The following is a 23,135-nucleotide window of genomic DNA, read 5'->3' as shown; positions in this document are numbered from 1 at the left end:
AAATATTTAGCAAATTAATTCACTAAAATAAAAAATCTAACTATCTAGCTTTTGAATCTTAATATTTCCTTTAGGAAAACAAACATTATCCTGTTTATTACTGCTGAAATTATAGCACACTATATTATAAATACATCAATTAAGGTGAGGAGATGTAGGATATTTAACAATTTTTTTCTCTCTCTCTCTCTCTCTCTGCATGCGTGTTTATAGCAGGAAAGAGACAACAGTAAGATATGCTAAATTCTGATAATTATAAACTTGATTCAAATTATTTATTTTTATTATAAGTTTAAAAATATTTGTATCTATTAGTAAATAATATTTGATTTGGTATTTTTGTTACCAAAATTATTCTAGTGCCTTATATACCTTAAAGTTGGATCCAGTCTGGGAAAAGACGTATTCCATATAACTTTTTTTTATTTCACTATTTTCTTTAATCAACATTATAGATGTTAAGAGATTTTATGTTAGGAAAGAAATTTTTTATGAAAAGAAAAATTGGAAAACATCTAAAATACTTGAATACTTTTAATCCTCCCCAATGGTAGTTTTTTTTCTTCTTTTTATTATTTTGAAATGATCATCAACTGCACACTGGTGTAATCCAGTGTGCAGTTCCCAGCTATCTGAATGAAAGAAAAGTGGCTGTGGCTCCTGAGTACCTGTTAGCCATTATACATCATAATATGAATTAACCAGACAATTTCCACAGCAATACTGCATTTACATATATAATTTAAATAGCAAGGATCATTATTAAAAAAAAATGCATAAAAAGGACAGTATAAACATAAAAATGAAGTGAAATAATGGATTTGAATGAATATGATATTTTTCAATAAAATACATTAGCACCTAGTATCATATTTTATGTGCATACATGTATATATGAACACAGGTAAGAAATATGAATTGCACATGCAGTTTGCTTATGCCCAATAGATCAAAATAAATAAACAGCCGGTTGTGGAAAAGCAGTGATGGAATTTCTTCATTAGTCTCTTCATTAGAATTTATGCTGAGTGTATGTTTCGTCCATTCCTCCAGCATGCTTTCCTTTAAATAAATGAGAAGTGGAGAGAAAGAAAGAATAAAAGAAACATTATCACTATGCAAAGTAAACATGCACCTCTGCTATCACTAAATTCTGGTTATAGTTGTTGCACTTAGTATTCAAGTGGCACAGTCCAGATTTCATCAAGGATCACTTGGGGCCTCTAACATGGACATCAGAAAATTATCGATAGGGGTGTCACCAATAAGCTTGAAGAAAAACAAATGCTCAAGACACTTCAAACCAATGCTGCGGAGAGCCGGTAAACGTAGCAACAATTTTGCAAAACGACCAGGCTGATCGGGATAGTTCTGTTTGCAATAATCTTCTAATGCAGCATATACCTTTTCTCTTAAGTTTTCTATTTGCTGAACACATTTTAATCCCTTTACTTCTGCAATAAGTATATTATAGTATAAATTAAAAATTATTTAAAGATTTTAAAACTGTAAAAATTATGCAAAAATTAAAATTGAAAATGAACATATGTGAAGGAAATCATTTGCAGTTAAAACTCCTACTTGTAATATTAAAATAATTGTAATACTGTAATTCACAAATTACCTATATATTATGAGATGTATTTTGTGCAGTTGGTCTTCAGAGTCACAATGATTGCAAACCATATATGAATAATCTTGATAAAGTTTTATATTTTTATATAAAAGTTTTAAACTTTAAAGTTTTATATATATAAAACTTTATCCAAAATTTTATATATATAAACAGATTATATGCACTATAATCTGATTAATTATGTCAGGTGATTGATGTAACAAAGTTCAATTTGAAAAATAATTTATTTATGCTTTTTATTATCAAATCAACTTGTATGAAGCAGGAGTTATAATTCAACATGATGAGTCTCTGAACTCCATGGAGATACTGTATAATAATAATAATAATAATAATAAAGAAAATTAATGATTATATACAACACAGAAGTGAAAAAAAGTGAATCATTTTTATTTTAATATTTTACCTAGCAGTAAGTCATGGCAGCCTTCAATATTTGTATTTTTTTTTTAAATTATTATTATTATGTAACACCTCGAGGGAGAGTGTGCCAATAGCATCGAACAATTGTTCCCCTTCCAACTACTAACTGTGCTCAAACTTACTTAAGCCAATCAACCAACCTTTGCTGGCAAAAATGTCTTCTTCCTGAACTCATAAGTTAACCACAGATCATTTGTTCTGAAGTTGTAGGGCTATGTTATTATAATTTTTATAATTATTATATTTTTTTCTGTTACTGAAAATGACTATTTGGAAATGTCAATGGAGTGGTAGGACTTATTATGAGCTGTCCACACCAACCTGGACAATGCACATCATACTTCTTACTGACTCACAGCTCCCTCTGCAACCCATTCCACTCATTCAACCAAACAAAACACCAGTCTTCATACACTTATTAATTATACACTTACTCAATTTTTAGAGAAGATCCCTTACTCTCTTCTCACTTGTTATATAGTAGGAAATTTCTTCTCAATTTTTCATACAAAATCTGCTTAGTAACTTATATGCTTTTATCACATTCCCCTCTTTTCCATCAGTCCAGTTTTGTAGCCCATAAACCTTTAATCTATTGCATAATGAGAATTCCAAAGACCAATTCCACATCTGCATAAAATTCAGGTGACTAAATCTGAACACCATAGTTCAGATGATGTCATATCAAAAACTTATATATATAGAGAGAGAGAGAGCAATTATATAATGTTATGACAATAACTTGTAATTGAGAGGGTGCCAGAGGGCAAGGCATAGTCGGACGTGTTAAGAGGTAGCAGTGAAAAAAGATTAAGTTTTCGTCATTATTTATTTGAGTTATTTTAATTTAAATTATGAGGTATCTAAGCTATATACAATGTATAGTCTGTGGATAATTTGCAGTTGGGGAAATTTGTACTTAAAAAGGTAATATTTCAATATCATTTGTAGTGTTCATTGTGTAGTGTTTAAATAATGACAGCAGCCACAAAAGTTTGCCAATGGCTTATCACCAGTCCCCCCCACGTAAGGACTACATTTTGCACAGCATACTACAGGATTTTGTGGTATGCAGTGCTTGCAACATGTATGCATCCTGGCGGTTAGATATGTGGCAGGTGAGTGATCAGGGAGTGCATGTCTGCGTAAAATGTAGAAAGTGTGAAGAACATTGTGATTTAGGCATTGGTATAATGGACCTTGCCAGCATTATGTCAGAAATGGGTGAATACCGATCGAGAGAGAGAGAGAGAGAGAGATGAGTAGTGTGATTGAGGGTGAGGATAATGAGCAGAATGTGAATGAAAAAATTAAAGTAAGGAGTGTAGTAGGGGTTTGAAACATCGTGAAGCTTTTGAAGATGGTGTTAATTGGGAAGATGAATGTCAAGCAATAGTAGGTAGCTTGCAGAGAGAGAGAGAGAGATGTGCTGAAAGAAGTGGAATGTCTTGGGAACGAGCTGAGAAGCATGAAGGACGAGATTAGGTAACTAGAATGCAAATCAGAGTAGGAGTGAGAGAGAGTTATGGGAATGATGGGAAGGTGAGAGAATAGGAGAACCAGTAAGAGAGAGGGAATGAGAAAAATGTGAGAGAGTGCTGGAACCAGGGATGGAAAGAAGACAAGAAAACAGGTAAGTAGGGGAACAAAAAAGAAAGTGTTAGGGGAGAGAGAGAGATGTAGGTAAGCAAGGAAGAAACAGAGCGGTAAGAGGTGTGATGTGAGGAGACTCGATGATTTATGGTGTACAAGATAAAATACCCTCAGGAGTGTTTGCCTGAAGGAAATCGGTAGATAGTATAACTATGGCAATTAAGCAAGGTGTACGAGTGGATGAGATTATTGCGATGGTGGGCATGAATGACTTGAGAGACAGTGTGAATTGGGTGGCAAGAGATCTGAGGTTCATGCTTGAGGTTGTATGGAAGAAGACTGAGAGAGGGAAGATAGTGAGTGTGCTGCTCAGGTATGATAATGCAGAGCTGCAGAGAGGAGTATCAATAATGAATATTATAATAGCCAGAATGTATCAAAAGAGAGGCGTGGAATGCTTGGAGGGCATTTGAGGACAGAAAGCAACTGTATGCGAGGGATGGCTTGCATTTGAATGAGGAAAGGATGTAGGCATCTGGAGAGAATGCTGTTCTCTTAACAAGTCAGCATGTCAATGCAGGGAAACTAGAATTATCATAGTGGATGGTAGCAGGGGATAGCCTCTTGTGGGAATAGGTGCTTGGAAGAAGGGGAAATATATTACATAATATTGAATCCAATGGAGTTTGGAGGAGATAATGATAGGTATAGAAACAGTGACAATACCTTGATTGTTTATATTAATGACAGGAGTATCCAGAATAAAGGAGATGAATTGGTGGCACTGATAGCATCAGCCTGTGGTGGAGTACTGCTTATGATAAGTGGTGACTTATGACCTCTCAGAGTGGAGGATTTGGAGCGCAATTGCACTAATGGTTTTAAAGCATATGGTGTGAGGTACAGGCAGGCCGAACAGGATATTTAGTGGTGTGTTGCTACAAGCTAGGGAGCAGGAGATGTTTAGGCAGTTGAGTTTGGTGAGTGCAAAAAGAATGATTGTTACTTGTATGGGAGATTTTAACCACAGCAGTATAAATTGAGAAGAGGAAACTGCATGTAGTAGAAAGGGAATGAAATTTCTGGAATTCTTGAGGAACAAACGTCTTAGACAACATGTAGCAGAAGGAACATGAGGTTCAAGAGTTTTAAATTTGATCATAGCATCAGAAGATCTGATTATAACTGAGATGGCATCTCTGTTGGAGAGAGTGACCATGTGGTTTTGACTTGGAAGATGAATAGATGTGCAGAAGTATCAAAGAGAAGGGAATGTATGTGGAATTATAAAGTGGATGATTATAATTCTTAGATATCAATGTGGGGTAGTCCCATGGAAGGAGGAATTGGGAAGGCCAGGATATCATTAATGCATGGGAAATTGTGAAGGAATATTTGTTAGCAGCAATAGTAAGCTGTATCCCACAAGTGAAGAAGAGGACACAATTTGATGTAAAGTGGGTGACTAACAATATTAAACAGGAAATGCACGTGAAAAAGAGGCTATGGAAGAGATATAAGGAGACAGGAGAAGAGCAGATGCATGAAGAATATAAGTCACAGGCCAGGAGAGTGACTAGTATGGTAAGGAAGGTGAAACTGGAATATGAGAAGAGATTGGTCTTGAGATCCAAAGTAAATCCTAAGGAATTTTTTTTTTTTTTTGCTAAGTGGCCAGTAGGAGGAGAAATGATTGTAGAAGAATGACATTGTTGGATAAAAATGAGAACAGAGTGACTGATGCAAAGGACATACTGGAGTTGTTCAATAAACACTTTATTGCGATTTTTCATCCCGGAAAAATAGGTTTAGAGATACATAGAAAGACAGGGCTGGTTTGAGGTTTAGAAGTGCAAGAAAAGAGTGTGTTTCAAATTCTGAGTATTCTTGCACTTAGTCAATAAAGCAATGGGACTGGATGGGATTTTGCCAGGAGTTTTGAGAGAATGTGCTAAAGAACTGCCAACTGCATTGAATGGCTTTTCAGTGAAAGTCTAGCCATTGGAAAGGTACCCAAGGAGTGGAAGGAGGTATGATAAGGGTGGTAGCAGACTGGAAGTGTCAAACTATAGACCAAGTTGTATTTTGTCAGTAATTGTTAAGATCTTGGAGAAATTAGTGAGGGATCATATGCAGCATTGGACAGATGAGGATAAGGTTATGTGTGAGAGTCAGCATGGATTTGATAAGGGTTACTCTTGTTTTAGTAAATGATTGCTTTTAAATAGTAAAGTGAAAAGAGCAGTTGATGAAGGAAAGGAAATTCTGCCATTTTTTGGATTTTACAAAGGCATTTGACAGGATACCACATGATAAGTTGCAGTGGCAGCTTGTGCTTAGGCACTGCAGAACCCCCAGTTTTTCTCGATATATAAATATATTTATTAATTTATTTATATTTGCTTGTAATATTTATTTTTATCATCAACAATCCTATATAATTCTCTTATTTTGTATAAAAAATAATAAAAATCCATCTTGTAGCACTTAGGAGGGCGAAGGACGCTAGCAGCACTCTGCTTACCACAGTGTCTTATTGCTACATGCGCAAGCATATGCACGTCATAGTAAGATGGCATATGCATGTCATAATAAGATGCGAGCTATTAGTGTAATGCGACACTGTCCATCATGCAGTTCCACTGTTGTTTATATGCAGTTTGCACCAGTAGTAGAGTGTTCGTAGTGCTTATCATGTTTACTCTGTCTCTTTAAATATTTGGACATTATAATTAAAGGATTTAATTGTAATGTCCAAAAATTGTAAATCCATTCCTTTAATTACAATTAAAGGAATGGATTTTATTTTTAAGTAATTTTGAATTATACTAAACTGTATAATTTTATCAATTATAAACAATATTTTTTCATGTTTAATATTTTTAAAAATTTTTTACCATAATTTTGATATTTTATCTAAACACATATATACTGTACTTACAATGCATATGTATATTTCGAAAGTTGCAGCACCCCGACAATTTCAAGCCACGAGCCGCCACTGATAAGTTGATATTTAAGTTGCAGCACATGTGTTTAGATGTCAGGTTAATGAACTGGATTTGGGATTGGCTATCGGATAGGTATCAGAGAGTCATGTATGAGGGAGCAGTATCAAGGAGGCAGAAGGTTATAAGTTGGGGTCCCACAGGACTCAGTACCAGGACCTGTATTGTTTAACTTTTATATCAGTGACATTGTCAATAGATTGCAGTGGGATATTTAGTTGTTTGCAGATGATGTGAAGCTGGGAAGGGTTATTGGTAATAGTGCAGATGTGGTAGCCCTTCAAGAGGATTTGAATAAAGTGGACAGATGGACGAATGGGGGTATCAGTTTAACTGAGCTAAATGTCAAGTCTTGAAATTTGGGATACATCAATGGAAGGCTGCACTCTGCTGGAGGAATTGGGGAAGTCAAGGGATTTGGAGGTGATGATTGACAGAAACCTGAAATTCAGGGAACATATTGCAAAGGTGGTGAAGGTAACCTAGAGGATTGCTACCATATTGAGAAGGATGCTGACCTGCAGAGATAAAAGAGTTGTCATTCCATTGTATAACGCCCTGATCAGACCACACCTGGACTATTGTGCTCAAATTAGGTTTTGAAAAGGATAAATTAACCATGGAAAGAGTGCAGAGGTGGATAACAAAGATGGTATCAGGACTGTACAATGTTAGTTATGAGGATAAGCTGAAGGAATGTGGACTGCAGAGTTGAGACATTTAAACTGTTGAGAGGTACTTACAGGATTGACATTGAAGAATTCTTTCATTTGGTGGAATGGGGGGAAGCGTGGACAAGGTAACTTCCAGGCCATCCCTGGAAGTTATTAAAGGAAGTTGTGAGCAGGAGGGCAAGGAGTGATTTCTTTTCATTGAGAGTTATTGAACTGTGGAATGCATTGCCCGATAGAGTGAGATATTATGAGAGCATGAACGGTCAATGAGTGGTATGATAGACTTTGTGTTTTCTAGGGTGAGCCTCTCACAATGAGTCTTGGATTCCATGGAGGCCGGCCTGAATCATAATAATAATAATAATAATAACAAGTAGACATAAAGAAATTTCTCAACATTCTAGTGTCCTTTTATATTGCAGAAGTGGACAAACCAATATGTTCCCTGAACTTCAACTCTCTGTCCATTATAACTCCCAGATTCCTAGCTTTATCAGTTTCATCCAGTGTAGTCTCATTTATATAATACATAGCCTGCAAAGTTTTCAATCCAAAATGCATACCCTTGAATTCTGGAACCTTGAAACTGGCAACCATTTTTTTGCTTACAATATCAATCATTTCAAATCTTCCTTCAAGAGCTCTACATCAGTGCTAATATCCTCTAAGTTTAGCATCATCAGCAAACAAGTGCATATTCTACTTCAAATCATCCCTGATATTTTAAATATAAAAATTAAATGGTAGTCATTCAAGTGCAGAGCTTTGTGGTACTACTGGTCACATAAATTCTTTTAGGTTCTGTTACAACCATACACTACTCTTTGATGCTTGTTCATCAACTGTTCCCTTATCCATGTCACTAGCATCACACTCCTATTGTTATAATTCATGTAACAACCTTCAGTACAGTATTATGTCAAATGTTCTTTGTCTTGATTTCCTATATATATAACTCAGTGGTAACTTGATTATAGAAAGTAAGTAAATTCATAAGGCAAGCTATGTGGTGTGTGTGTGGTGAAGTTGTCAGCAAGGATAGAAAAATAAGAACACCATGGATATAAGATGTTAAAGAAGCAGTCCTGGACAAGAAGAAAGCATACTGAAAGTTCCTAGCAAATAAGTCAGCAGATAACCTAAAAATATACAGGGAAAAACGTAAAGAGAGAGAGAGAGAGAGAGATGAGCTATGTGTAAAAGTAGCTAAAAAAAAGTCATGGGAAGACTTCAGTAAGAACATAGAAAATAAATATCAGGAAGGTGACAAAATGTTTTGGAGGCTATTGAAAAAATGGTTAGAAATGGAAGAAAGAGTAGTGTAAAAGGAATCAAAGATGATAAAGGTGACATGCAAACTAAAGATAAATATATCCTATATTCTAGACATCTAGGATAAGTATATCCTAGATATCTGGAGTAATTACTTCAAAAGCCTTATTGTAAAAGGAATCAAAGATGATAAAGGTGACATGGAAACTGAAGATAGCTTCCTCCCATCTGATTCTAACTTTTACTGCACATGAGTCATAGAAATTATTCTCACTGGCACGAAGGCCTTCGTTCCCCCCCCCTCCATTCGGTCCATAATCCTCATCTGCTTTCCAAGCTCCAGTTCAACCAAAAATGTATCAAAACAGTTGAAGAAAAAAATTCAGCTTCCACATGTGGCTAGTATCAAGAACTCCAACTTCATACTCTACCTATACCAAAGCATGCAACATATGCAAAACAGTCATCAACAAATCCAAATCATACTTTATTAAAGCTAACAGCAGAAAACTTGCTTTCTGTCCAAATGGAATTCATGCCTTCTGGTCCCCAACTAAGGCAGTTGGATGCAACTTCTGCTCACCTGCATTTCCACCTCTTTCATCCTGATGGTACCACTGTTACTTCACTCAAAGATAAAGTCAACCTCTTGGCATCACTTGTTTTCTCGAACTCCTGTACAGATGACCAAGGGAAATCGCCTCCTATCATACTGGAATCCAAGTACCATATGCCTCTTGTAGATTTTTGACAAAAAGACATCAGAAAATTATTAAATAACTTGGACATTAAAAAGTCTTCTGGTCCTGGTGGCATCTCTCCAACTGTTCTCAAACACTGTGCTCCAAAGCTCAGGGATGATTAATAATATTTTCAAACCTAACCAGTTTCAAAAGCATAAAAGAATAAGAGTTTATAAAGTTTTGGCTAGATCCTCTCTACTCTATGGAAGTGAATTATGGACCATAAAAACTACAGAAAGAAAAAAAAAAAAAAAAAAAAAAACAGAAACCAGAGACTTCCTACAAAGGGCAGCCAACTATATGCTCTGGGACAAGAAAAAAAATGAAGTAGAGAAATAGATGTGGTATTGGACAAAATATACAAAAAGAGAAAGAAGTGGGTTGAATATATTGAAAGAATGGATAGTTCCAGACTACCTAAAAAGACACTTTGGTACCACCCATTTGGAGGATATAAAAGTCAGGGATGATTAAGAAAAGATGGAATAAGATCAGAATAAGTTGGGTCTAAAGTGAAGATGATGATGATTCACTTACAGAAGACAGTAAATAATAATAGCATTATACAAGTCTTTTGTCAGGTCAATATTGGATGATGGGTCCTAGCTGGTTGTTAGGAAAATCAGGAGTATTCAGAGAAGTTTGACTAAGTGTATAGAGAGATTGCATCATAATAATTACAAGAATTGGTTAGCGATCAGGAGAAGAGATTTAATAAGTTTATAAATCAATTCAGGACATATGAATATAAGATATTGCTGCATTTGGCTGAACTCCTGGCTCATCAAATGCAGTAAACTTGTTCTTTACTCTTTTCATTATGCTCTCTCGTAGAGGAAATAATGAAAAGATAGTAGAAAAGAGAGTTAGAACAGATATACAAATAAAATCATAAAAATTTACTGTTCAGGTAGAAACGTATGTGAAATAGCTATCATCAACATGCTATAGAAGCAGTCAATTTAAGTAACTCTGAGACAGAATTTGATCAATTAATTAAAATTTATGTATAATGATTATCTAAACTGGCACTGTTATGTATTTGTGTATACATGTTTATGGAAAAAGTAATTTTTTTTCCCATACACATACATACACAAATACATAATAAAGACAAGAGAACAAATGAGAAAAAGGAGATAAGCTGAGTGAATTTACATAAGCTATCCAAAAAAAGTGGCAAATTTTGTGGTATGCAATATCCATTTGGCCACAATAGTGATTAATCAGTATACAGGTTCATCTGCTGTTCACCCCCCCCCCCCAGCATTGTTTAGTTGGTTGGTCTCTGATTGGTTCTCCTCCTTGTGTTCTGCTTTCCCCTCATAAACATAAAACTGACTTTGGACACATTTGGTTTGAATTACATGTACATCCTACGGTAAGTAAGAATTTGGAAAATGTATGAAGTTCATGCCATTGCCATTCTAGATGGACATCAGTTTCCGTGAAAGGCCGAAAATAATAAAGTGTACTCTCACTATAGCAAACACCATTATAATATACTCTTGCTATAGCAAACTGTCCACTATGACAAACTATTCCTGTGGTCTTCATAAGTTTGCAAGAGTCAAGTACATTCTAATATTTTCTGAATAGATTTAAGTAATAAAACTCATTTAAAACTACTATAATTATATGCAGTATAATTAGTATGAAATCTTTTAAAGACAGACAACTGATAATACCTCTTTATTTCAATTGCTATTTAAGCAAAAAATAAATAAAAGTTTCTCAATTATTGATGGTGCTTGATAATGATCAAATCACTGCATGTGAATTTTAAAATAAGGGATATTAAATATCATTTACTGTTTTATAGCCAAGAAGCAAAACAATGTTTACCTCTGACACTCAGAAGAAAGTGATTGAGATATGAGAATACAACCTTTTGTATGAGAGTTGCTTTGATATTGCACTACTTAACACAGACATACACATACACCAACAACAAAAATGCTATAAAACTTGATCTGTTTCATACAAATAGCATTATTAATGAGAGAACGAATGACGAACTCTGCCCAAAGTCCATATACAGTTGATTTCCACTATAAGAAACTTGTGGGCTCCACAGGAATGGTTTCTTACAACAGTGTATAGTTTGCTACAATGAAGTTCTTTCAGTATAACATTGTATGTGTAGGGTTTTGGTTGGAACTTTTCAGTAATTCATTAAAGCAGTTCTTAATTTAGCAAGAGTCAAAATATATTCACCTTTATATTAGTTTTTTTTTTATATCCTTTTTTTTTAAATACATTTTTTGAAGGCAAATGAACTGCTTTTAGAACCTTTTCTTTTATACGCATGTTTCATGCACAGACTGAAAGTTCACTTGTAGAAAATGTAGATAAATTCTATTATGCAGTTGACTCTCAATATAGCAGTAGGGGCCATACTAATTTTTTGTTATAGAGGATAGTTTGCTATATGGAATTTAGTTTAAAATAGCACTTTGTGCATATAATGCTTTTCTTTGAACTTTCTGGCAGCTTGTTATAGTGAATGAGTTTGTTATATGACCTTGCAGTGAGACTGTTGTCTTTTAAGTAGCATGATCAACTTTTATGAAGAAGATAGTTGTTCTCATAAGCTTTAGTATTGAAACTTTTAAGTTTCAGAGACAAATATTTTTTACTACTAGTTTATGAGCAATAATGGATAACTAAATATCCTTTGTTTTAATAGAATGAGGCTAAACAAAACATTTATTATTATTATTATTACACCCTCCATGGAGTCGACAAACTCATCATGGGAGGTTCATTCAACTGACAACATATTTATCATATAGAATCTTAAAATCCTTAACACTCCTTGCATTAACAACACATTCAGATATAATGAATTCCATTCACTGACAATTCTCCATGTAAAAAATTTACTCCTCACATCCTTCTTCACCACACTTTTACATAACTTCCAGGAATGACTCCTTTAAAAGGAATCATTCCTGGAAGGACTGGATTTAAAGACTCCTTTCTCCTATAACTCTCTCTCTCTCTCTTCTTGTTCATTTCTTTAATGATTTTAATATGGTTTTAACCAGTGAAACAGTATCATGAAGGTACCCATGGAATGGAAGGAAGGTAAGATAGTGCCATTACATAAGGGCAGTAGCAGACTAGAAGTGTCTAGTCTGCTACTGCTAGTTTGTGTGTCATCAGTAGTTAGTAAGATCTTGGAGAAAGTAGTGAGGGACCGTATACAGCATTGGGCAGATGAAGGTAATGTTATCTGTGAGAGTCAACATGGATTTGTGAAGGGGTGCTCTTGTTTTAGCAATATGCTAGCCTTTTATGATAAAGTTACAAGAGCATTAGATGAGGGAAGGGCATATACTGCCATTTTCCTAGACTTAGCAAAGGCATTTGACAGGGTTCCACATGATAAGCTGATATTTAAGTTGCAGCACATGGGTTTGGATGTCAAATTGGTCAACTGGATTCAGGATTGGCTGTCTGATAGGTATCAGAGAGTTGTGTATGGTGGAGCAGTATCAAAGAGGCAGAAGGTTACAAGTGGTGTTCCACAGGGTTCAGTGCTGGGACCTATATTGTTTAACCTTTATATCAATGACATTGTCCATGGATTGCAAGGGGATATTCAGTTGTTTGCGGATGATGCGAAGCTGGGAAGGGTTATTAGTAATAGTGCAGATGTGGTAGCCCTGCAAGAGGATTTGAATAAGCTAGACAGATGGGCAAATGAATGGAGGGTGTCGGTTTAATGCAGCAAAATGTAAGGTCTTGAGGTTTGGGAAACATCGATGCGACACTGCATACTCTATGGGAGGAGTTATACTGGAGAAAGTAGGGGAGACAAGAGATCTGGGGTTGATGATTGATAGAAACCTGAAATTTAGGGGACATGTTGCAAAGGTGGTGAAGATAACACAGAGGATTGCTGCAATAATGAGAAGGACACTGACCTTCAGAGATAAAACAGTTATCATTCCGTTGTATAAGACCCTGATCAGACCACACTTGGACTATTGTTCTCAGATTTGGTCCCCAGGATTTGAAGGGGATAAATTAACTGTGGAAAGGGTACAAAGGCGGATAACAAAGATGGTGCCAGGACTGTACAATGTTAGTTATGAGGATCGGCTGAGAGAGTGTGGACTGCAGAGTTTGGTGGATAGAAGAAGGAGAGGCGATATGATAGAGACTTTTAAACTGTTGAGAGGCAGTTACAGGGTTGACACTGGGGAGTTCATTTGCTTGGTTGAACAGCAGGAAGGAGTCATGACAAGGGGCCATCCCTGGAAGTTACGAAAGGAAACTGTGAGAAAGAGGGTGAGGAGTGGTTTCTTTGCATGGAGGGTGGTTGAACCATGGAATGCATTGCCTGATGGAGTGGTGAGATTGAGAACGATCAATGCGTTTAAGGAGTGGTATGATAGACTTTGTGTTTCCTAGGAGGGACCTCCCTCGATGAGTCTTGATAGATTTGTGTTTTTTAGAAAGGACCTTCCATGATGTCTTTTGACTCCATGGAGTCAAAAGACATCATGGAAGGTCCTTTCTAAAAAGGACTAGTCAAAAGCCATAATTCAGGCCTCCATGGTGGCCTGAATAATAATAATAATAATAATGAAAATATCCACATCTTTAATATCAACATGTGCTGCTTTTTTTCTTTTTTTTAAGGAAAGGAGAGGAAACGAATAAACTTTACAACATACTGTGACAGGCAGAAAACGTTTTTTATGCCCCTCTGTCATGCACAGAATGTTTTGTTTTCTGAAAAACAGTAAAGCATTTTATACTTGTAAATACTGAAGAAGTCTGTTTTCCTTATAGAAAGTTTTTTCACTTGATTACAAAGTAAACTATTCTTGACAAGAAATTACATTCTTGTTTAATCCTTTATCCAGGTGTAAGCAAACAAAGTTTGTACATAAAGTATCTTCATGACTAGGTTATTTCCATATAGAGGCTGTTGACTTCACATGAATTTATTTTATTTTTTATGTTGAGCCCATACACGAGAGATTGGTTAATCAATCTGTAGTATGTTAATAACATGTATGGGCAATGGGTTGAGAAAGGAGAAACTTGTTTACATTTGATTTAAAAGCCTGTATATTGTATTCCTTGGGAAACACATAAGGGGGAAAACTGTTCCACAATATAGCAGTAGCAGGGATGTTGGGAGGTAGCTACAATAGACTTAATACTGAGGGAGGGAATTATTGATGCTATTTCATATGAACATTTATCATGGAAATATTTATAGAATACACAAATTGCAGAAACCAAATGCCTGTGCAAAAATGGGAGGAATGAGTTCGTAAAAGGTGCCCCACTCCAAATGTGAGAATAGTTTCAATAGCTAGCAGATTTGTGATTTGTATAAGGTTAAAATCAATTACCTTAGTATCTCATAATGCAAAGCTCACTTCTTTTCAGATGTTCATTAGTGGAAGGGCTACCAGTTTTGACCTATATTGAGGATTTCATTGGTTCAGTATCCTCAGGATTCCAAAAACTTATTATTGACATAAAAAAGGGCACTCTCTCATGGAGCTCAAAAAGCTCTTCAAAAATCTCATTGTGTCTCTTAACTCAATTGTTTAGACCAATTACAGAGGATACACAACCTTATTGATTTTGCTATTAAAAATAATTTAACACTTATTAATATTTTGTATTCTCACAGACCATCATGAAAATGGACATGGTCCTCACCTAATAGATGTGCCTACAATTTAATTGATTCCATACTTGCTTGGACCACTCATAAAACATCAGTACCTCCCTAAAATTAGATCTTTCTCAAGAGCCAATGTTGGCAATAACCATAAAATGGTCAATGTTACCTTGCCTCTAAAATTAAAACAAAAATATAGAAAATGAGAGAATTGGGTGCAAGAGGAGCAGGGAAATGGGGAGGCTCAGGGTGGACAGGGTACACAGCGTGAGAAAGGTGGATGCTCCAAGAGGAGGTGAGAGCATGTGTAGACAGGAAAGGAATAGGATGACATGGGATCAAGAGGAAACAGTTGGAATTGAGAAGGGTTTTAAAATGAATAAGCAGAAAGGCAAATGGCCCCAGTCGAGCATGGAGAGATCACATCGTGTGAGTGGTATCAGTGGAACTAGCTGTAGATTCAGAAATAAGCTGTTGTGTTTGTATACAAATGCTAGAAGTATAAGAAACAAGGCAGATGAAATGGTTGCACTAATTGCGTCTGTTCAACCAAAGATTATTGGAATAAGTGAGACATGGTTGGAAGAGGATGACATCCTCACAGGAATAGAGATGAAAGGGTATGATGTGTTTCGTGAGGATGAAAGGGATAAAAAGAGAGGGGGAGTGCTATTGATGATAGAGAAAGAGTTATGTCCATACAAAGTAGAGATGCAAGAGGGAAATAGTGCCAGTGGCTTTGAGGCAGTATGGTGTGAGATAGTGGTGAATGGAATCAAATACTTGGTTGGAAGTTGTTATAGACCAGGTAATGTGGATGGTGGTGAAAATGAAATTTTTAATCAAATTGGCCAAGCAAATAAGAAAACGGTGATCATTATGGGCAATTTTAATTATGACAATATAGTCTGGAATGATCAGATAGCAACTGAAAGTAAACAAAACGAGTTTCTTGAGTTTTTGAGGGATAACTACCTCAGACAGTATGTAACAGAGGGCACGCAAGGATTGAGGATCTTGGATTTGGTCATCTCATCAGAGGATGTAATTATAAATGAGGTGTCAAACCATCCACCAATTGGTGAGAGTGACCATGGGGTGATTACCTGGGTTGTTGCCAGCAGTGTGAGGACTTCTGTGCGAATAGGGTATATGTGGAACCACAAGGGGGGGGGGATTATGACTAAATTTATTCCAAGGGTGAGAAGGTTAAATAAGGTGGGTGTGAGATGGATGAATAAAGAGATTAAGCATGCAATACAGAGAAAAAGGGCATTGTGGAGGCAGCATAAGAGAAGTGGAAATAACCAATTCCATGAGGTCTACAAAGACCAAGCAAGGAGGGTGACTTGGTTGGTGAGGGTAGCTAAAGAGAGGTATGAACAGCAGTTAGCTGATGAAGCCAAAAAGAATCCTAAGGAGTTCTTTCGATATGTAGCCAGCAAAAGAAAGAATGATTATGGAAGGATGACACTGATTGGAGAAAATGGTATAAAGACAGCTGTAGCAGAATGTGTGGTGGAGATACTTAATGAGCAGTTCATAAAGGTCTTTCAATCTTGTGAATGTGACTTCATGGAGAAACTGACTGTAAGTGAGCAAGAGGTGTATGGGGAGTTGAGTAAACTAGATGTTAATAAGGCTGTGGGACCTTGATAATATATCACTATGTATTCTGAGGGAATGTACCATGGAGTTGACTCCTGTGTTGACATATATTTTTAATACGAGTCTTGCACTCAGTCAAGTTCCTAAGGAGTGGAAGGAGGGCAAGATTGTGCCACTTCATAAAGGAGGTGATCGAACTCAAGCATCAAACTATAGGCCTATCTGTGTGTCAGGTGTTGTGGTTAAGTTGTTGGAGAAGCTTGTGAGAACTAGGATCCAGAATTGGGTTGACAAGAATGGTATTCTTGTCAACCATCAAATTCCATCAAAGTCAACCCAGAATTGGGTTGACTTTGATGGACAGTATGGATTTTCTAAAGGAATATCATGTTTTAGTAATCTGCTTACTTATTACAATAAAGTGACTGCTTCCTTGGACAGAGGAGAAGGATACACAGTAATATACTTGGATTTCGCAAAGGCTTTTGATAGAGTACCTCATGATAAGTTGACAGTCAAACTAGAGCAGATGGGGTTGGATATTAGATTAGTGCATTGGATTGGAAACTGGCTATCTGATAGATATCAACAAGTTGTGTATGGGGGAGCGATATCCAGGAAAAGGAAAGTACTAGTGGAGTGCCTCAGGGATCTGTTTTAGAGCCATTACTGTTTAACTTATATATTAATGATATTGGTGAAGATTTGGATGAAGATATTCAGTTGTTTGCAGATGATGCAAAGTTGGGACGAACCATGAAGAGTAGAGAAGATGTTGTGCCCCTACAAGAACTTGAATAAATTGAGTGATTAGGCAAGGAAATGGAGATGCGAGTTCATTGTTGCAAAATGTAAGGTTTTAAAATTTGGAAAACAAAGATGGGATGCAGAATTTATGCTTGGTGAGAATATATTGTTGGAGGTGGAGGAAATAAGAGATCTGGGGGTGATAGTGGATAAGGATCTGAAATTTAAGGGTTACATAGCCAAAATTGTGAAGACAACACAAAGGCTTCTGGAAATGATGCGGAAGACACTGACGTGTAGAAGTAGGGAGATTCTTGTTCTGTTGTATAAGGCTTTGATTAGGCCACACATTGACTATTGTGCCCAGATTTGGTCACCTGGTTTTCAGAAGGATGAAGAGATGTTGGAAAGGATCGAAAGGCGACTGACTAAGGTAGTTTCTGACCTCTGGAAAGTATGAGAAAGTTGAGTATGAGAAAAGATTTAGAAGATGTAATTTGCAGAGTCTGGTGGACAGGAGGAAGAGGGGGAGATATGATAGAGACCTACAAGTTGGTAAGTGATTGTTATAGGATCAATGCCGGGGAAGTTCTACAGAAAATAGTGGAAGATTGGGGAAGAACCAGAGTTCATCCCTGGAAACTGTATAATGAGGGTTTGAGTAGGGGAGTGAGAGGCAGGTTTTTTCGTGCAGAGTTGTAAATGATTTTAATGCCTTGCCTGAGAGTGTGGTGTCTGCAAGGAGTTTGAGTGTGTTTAAGACACGGTATGATGAGCTGTGTGTGTGATAAAAGGACCTCCCAGATGAGTCTTTGACTCCATGAGGTCTTGGGGTAATAATAATAATTTTACTTTCTCACTCTTCTTTTTCACATGTACTTGGCAACTCTTTTATATCTTCTCGCATGCCATACTTGTCACCTGCTAAATCATGTGTACTAGCCAAAATAAACATCTGTTTTACCTTAACTTTTTGCATTCTTATAGCATTACTAACATCCCTAATCTTGGCACCAGGAAAACAATTTTGTCACACACAGCTCAAACATTCCTCTTATCAATGAATCACTGTACAAACTTTGATCCTTATTCTCATGCTTTTACTCTTTTATATTCTGCTTTCTCTCCTCTTGCATCTCCCTCTTCATTCGTTTTAGTGTAATACCATCTGCAGGCGTTTCTCCAACCCCTCAATCTCACATTTTGTTCTGTAGCACATAAGTGCCACAGAATGGTCATTCTCTTCATTTTCAGCATTTCATTCTTGCAGTCACCCATATCGCCTGTGCCATCAACTTTGCCAATTGCATTTTCATACATTTTGTCTTTCACCTCACTACTGTCATTCTTCTTATTCTCCTCACACGTTTTTCTTTCGCTCTTGAAACAATTACAACAAAACTACTCTCCTGTTTTGTTTTCCTTCCATAAATCTCTCATTCTACAAAGTGCACATTTTGCACATACTGTAGTGAAAAAAATCATTCATGTTGAATCACCTGCCATTGTTTTAGACTTCAGTGCCATCACGTACAATACTCCATAAAATAAAATAAAAATAAAAGCCCTTGAAAAACCACACAATTAAGCACATAACCTTACAATTAAACAAAAAATGTATAATAATAAAAATCATCATCTTCATTATTTAGTTCATATTTTATTTTATTTCATATTTTATGTTTTTTTATTATTCATTTTATTTAATTAGAATTCTGTTTTTATGTGTTTTTGTTGGTATTGTTTTTTGTGGTACTTGATATAAGATGTTTTCTTCATTAAGCAGAATAAAAGCACCCTTCAATTAGAAAAGGCATAAGTTCAATTCTCGTCATGACGGGAGGAATCTTTATACAGACTTTTTCAATTGAAGGTGAGTTAGCCGATATCGTACAGAGGATGCAGTGTTTTTTCTCCCAGAAACTATGGTTTTTCATCCCAGATAACAAATTGGCCCTTCAGAACACACGCAATTTACAGATAAATAATATTATCTGTGGTAGTGGACATTAGATGGCGTTGATGTAGGTGATTGGTAGTAGAGGTTCTGTGTAGTAGTGGAGATGGAGAGTTGTACAGTGGGTGTCCTGCCGTGATGAGTCTTCAGACTCCTTGGAGGTCTCACGAATAATAATCTTTCAGATTTGCATAAGAAAGATCTTCCAGATTGCATAATATAAGCCACAGGAGCAAGGAATCTAGTAAACACTCAGAAATTCAAGGGGAGGAATCTTGTCCTTAGGAGATGAGAGGAAAGGTGGAGATTTTTCTGACAGGATGAAAGACCACAAAAATGTTGAGAGGTTTTAATTTTCACAATACATTTAGAAATTTCTTACACACAAGGAAGAGGAATATGAGTGATTTCCTCTTGAGCATAAGAGGCAGGACTTCTATAGCTGCTGAGTGCTTTATTGGAGAAGACTTCACTGAAGTCATTTGATAAGAAGATGGACTAATATGTTGCATTCTTTCTGTAGAGGTTTATCTGAAGAACATAAAGGGGGCACATGATGTATTAAGATCTTGATAGTCCCAGTTTTTTGACCAGGATGATGGTGTGTTCTTATGTAACCTCTTTATAAGGAAATTTGTGAAACATTGCTCCATTTCCTCAAACTTGAGTAGATCAAGTGGAGTGTTTATCTTCTTCATGAAAGATAGTCCTTTTTTAATCTGCTAATCTGTTCTAACATTTAATTATATATATATATATATATATATGAGAGAGAGAGATGCCTGTGGAATGTAGACAAATTGTACAGTAAAATGTCAATATTTTTCATGAGTTTCGATCTTGTATTACAATATTATTATTATTATTATTATTATTATTATTATTAATATGCCTACTCATCACATTCCAGTTTTAAAACAGACTCACAGACAATGTTGCCCAAACAGAAGGAATCTAGCCTATCCACATGTGGTCTTGACTGTGACTGCTGCATACTGCTCTACTTACTCAGATTCGATCTAGGCATGATCTGCAAATCCTACTTTCAGAGTAAATGAAAGTAGGATTTGCTAGATGTTAGGATCCTGATTGATAAAATCAGGTTCGTTCCTATTATATAGTAGTTAGTGACGGCCATGAGAACTGTTTTATGGAACAAATCTGATATTTACAAATTAGAATTCCAAATGAGGGAGAGTGTATAGGTTTCCTTACAATGTATTTGGAATTCTCTTTAAATACTGTGATCCATATTGTAGGGAAGAAGATAGGAGATAGAAAATGAGGAGGGGATGGCAACAGCTAATTTAGACATCGAATAGCCTGTGTAGCTCAGTGGAAGTGGCGCTTGCATCCTCTGCGATTGGTTGCTCGAAGTCGGACTTAAGTTCAAGCCTAGTCGCCGACTGGAGGAACTTTTTCTAAGCCTTTCTTCGACTGATTCCCGAATTAGTCGATCTCTGGCACAGGCAAGCAGGTTTTTCCTCCTGGAACTCGGGTTTTGTATCCCATAAACTCAAGAAAATCGACCGTAGTGCCCACATTATTTCAGACAGTAACACATATCTTGTTAGGGTTAGGTACCAAGAGATGGAGCACTTGTTTGCCAGCCTCTTCATTGATGGCTGATATAATTAGTGATAGACATGGGCCAGCTATCTCTGATTGGCTACCAGTGGAGATTGAACTGCCCACTCAGTCTCAAAAAAAAGCTAGATAGGGTATAAAGGCCTCGCCTACTCCCTATAAGGGAATAAAAGGTATTAGCTGATTTTTTTTGATTTAGCTGATAAACAAGGTAGCTGTTTTTCAGTGGTGTGAAATTATCTACTGCCAACAAGTTTACAGGAAGACCAAGTTACAAGTGAGTTGATGTCGTTAGGGATGTTTTAAAAGACTGAAATGTAAGAGCCTCCTGCATAATATATGGACCCCATCAGGGCATGGTAGAAGTGTGGAAGCTTTTTAATTCATTATCATCAAGTTTGGTCCCATGCACTATACAGATCTGGCCTGTAGACTGACTTTCCTGCTACATCTTCAAATGGATAAGAGTAGAAGAGTCTTAGTTATTACAGTGTTTTCAGCATGCCCTTGAATGGGTATCACCCATGCTATATGTAAAAAATAAAAAAATAAATTAAAAAAAAAGAATCAAAGCTAAATAAAGAGATTAGATATACTTTGCTTTGGAGACCAAACATTACAACAGTTTCGTCAGGCCTCCAATAAGCAACATGGTGGTAGAGCGCTTTGATGGACAATGAAAGTCATGTACTACCTAAGAGGTCAGAGGAAAAACCATGATATAAATAATCTTCCTTTTACAGCTTTCTTTAAACAGAACTATTATGCTATAATTTTCAAAACTTATTTAGATGTTTCTTAGTTCGAACATTATTTTGTGTTTCTGAAGGGAATAGTTGGTCTACTCTCATATACTGAAATTGTCACATATCCATAAATGATAATTTCCCAAGCTACTCAGATATTAGATGAATAGTACATTGAAAAGAGATCGTTAAAAAGACACTGATAGTTTTGAATCCTAGATGCTGAATAATATAAAAATTAATTTTTTTATGGAAATTTACTATTTCTCTGCAATTGATGATATTAAAGAAATTGATTAGTTGATATAGTTCTCAAATTACTTTGATTACCATTAAAAAAAATGATAATCAAATGTATATTTCTAAAAATAATTTTACTAAACTTAATTTAGTATTTTCTTTGCTAAACACATATACAAATATAAAAAGTTACCTGGATTAAAGAGTACAATAGCACGAAGACATCCCAATTCTGTTTTATCCATTTTCATTTCCCTCATTTTAGCCACCAGTTCAGTAAGAACACGGTCAAAAATAGCACCCACTCCAGCACTATGTGCACTATTACGATGAACAACTAATCCTGTTGCTAAAACTATACCATCTTTTACAGTAACAGAACGGTGGGAAAAGGCAGCAATGAGCAGTTCATTCCATCCTACATTTGTACATAAAAATAAAGATATATGAAATGACTTATAATATTCTTCATTACTAGCATTTAACGTGCTAATTTCAATTACATGCAAATTTCAAACCCCCCCACCCATTTTTTTTATTTAAAAAAAATAAGAATTGCACAAATCCTTTTCCAGTTCAATGCCTACTTTAATGTGGTGGAGAGGTGAACTTAGGGTGTGTTCTCTGGGCAACTGCAGTTTCTCTAGAATGTCTGAATGTCATAGGGTTTTCTATGACATTCAGACATTCTATGACACTGATCCTTGAGAGTAGTGTGCATCACACAGAAGAAGGTAACAGCAAATCACTTCTGTATATATTTTGCCAAAAAACCTTATGAACATTAGTTTAAGTACCAGAAAATGGGACACCTGGGTCATCAAGTATCAGAATGGTTACTACTGGGGAAGAACAGCAAGGAACTTTAAATAGAATTAACAAGAATGATAGAGACGGATAGAAACCTAAACATAATTTTAAAAGAAGATACCCCTATTTATTGATTTACATAAAATAGGAACACAATGTAAGAAGATTGGAAATGGAATTAGTAAAGAAAGATATGATAAGAACTCAGTTTAAGATTTTAATCATTTATGAACTCAAATGTGCCAGATATGGATTATTTAGATAGTATGAGCTACAGAATTTATTACTGTGGGACATGAAGTTTTAAAAGAAAAACGAAATAGCATTCATATTAGAAAAAGAACATGAAAAATACATTTTGAAATAAAATTCGTGTTTGACAGAATAAACCAAAGCAGAATAAAGGCAAATACAGTGATTATCACATTATGCAGG

At 35.9% G+C, this 23,135-nt stretch overlaps 1 protein-coding gene across 1 annotated transcript in view; it reads right to left on the bottom strand.

Moving 5' to 3' along the window:
- Positions 1-1,203: 1,203 nt before the first annotated feature.
- LOC150092422 (retinoic acid receptor RXR-alpha-B-like) overlaps positions 1,204-23,135 on the bottom strand; it is a 136,505-nt gene continuing 114,573 nt past the window's right edge. Inside the window, exons 7-8 of the mRNA XM_090414900.1 lie at positions 22,084-22,308; positions 1,204-1,454 (exon numbers count right to left, since the gene is read on the bottom strand). Coding sequence (XP_090271026.1) covers positions 1,204-1,454; positions 22,084-22,308 — 476 coding nt within the window. The remainder of the gene's footprint in view (positions 1,455-22,083; positions 22,309-23,135) is intronic.

This window comes from Typopeltis vanoorti, chromosome 26 (genome assembly GCF_054136105.1).
Source record: "Typopeltis vanoorti isolate ZY-2024b chromosome 26, IOZ_Tvanoo_1.0, whole genome shotgun sequence".
NCBI lineage: Eukaryota > Metazoa > Arthropoda > Arachnida > Uropygi > Thelyphonidae > Typopeltis > Typopeltis vanoorti.
This window is presented reverse-complemented; position numbering and strand designations above follow the sequence as displayed.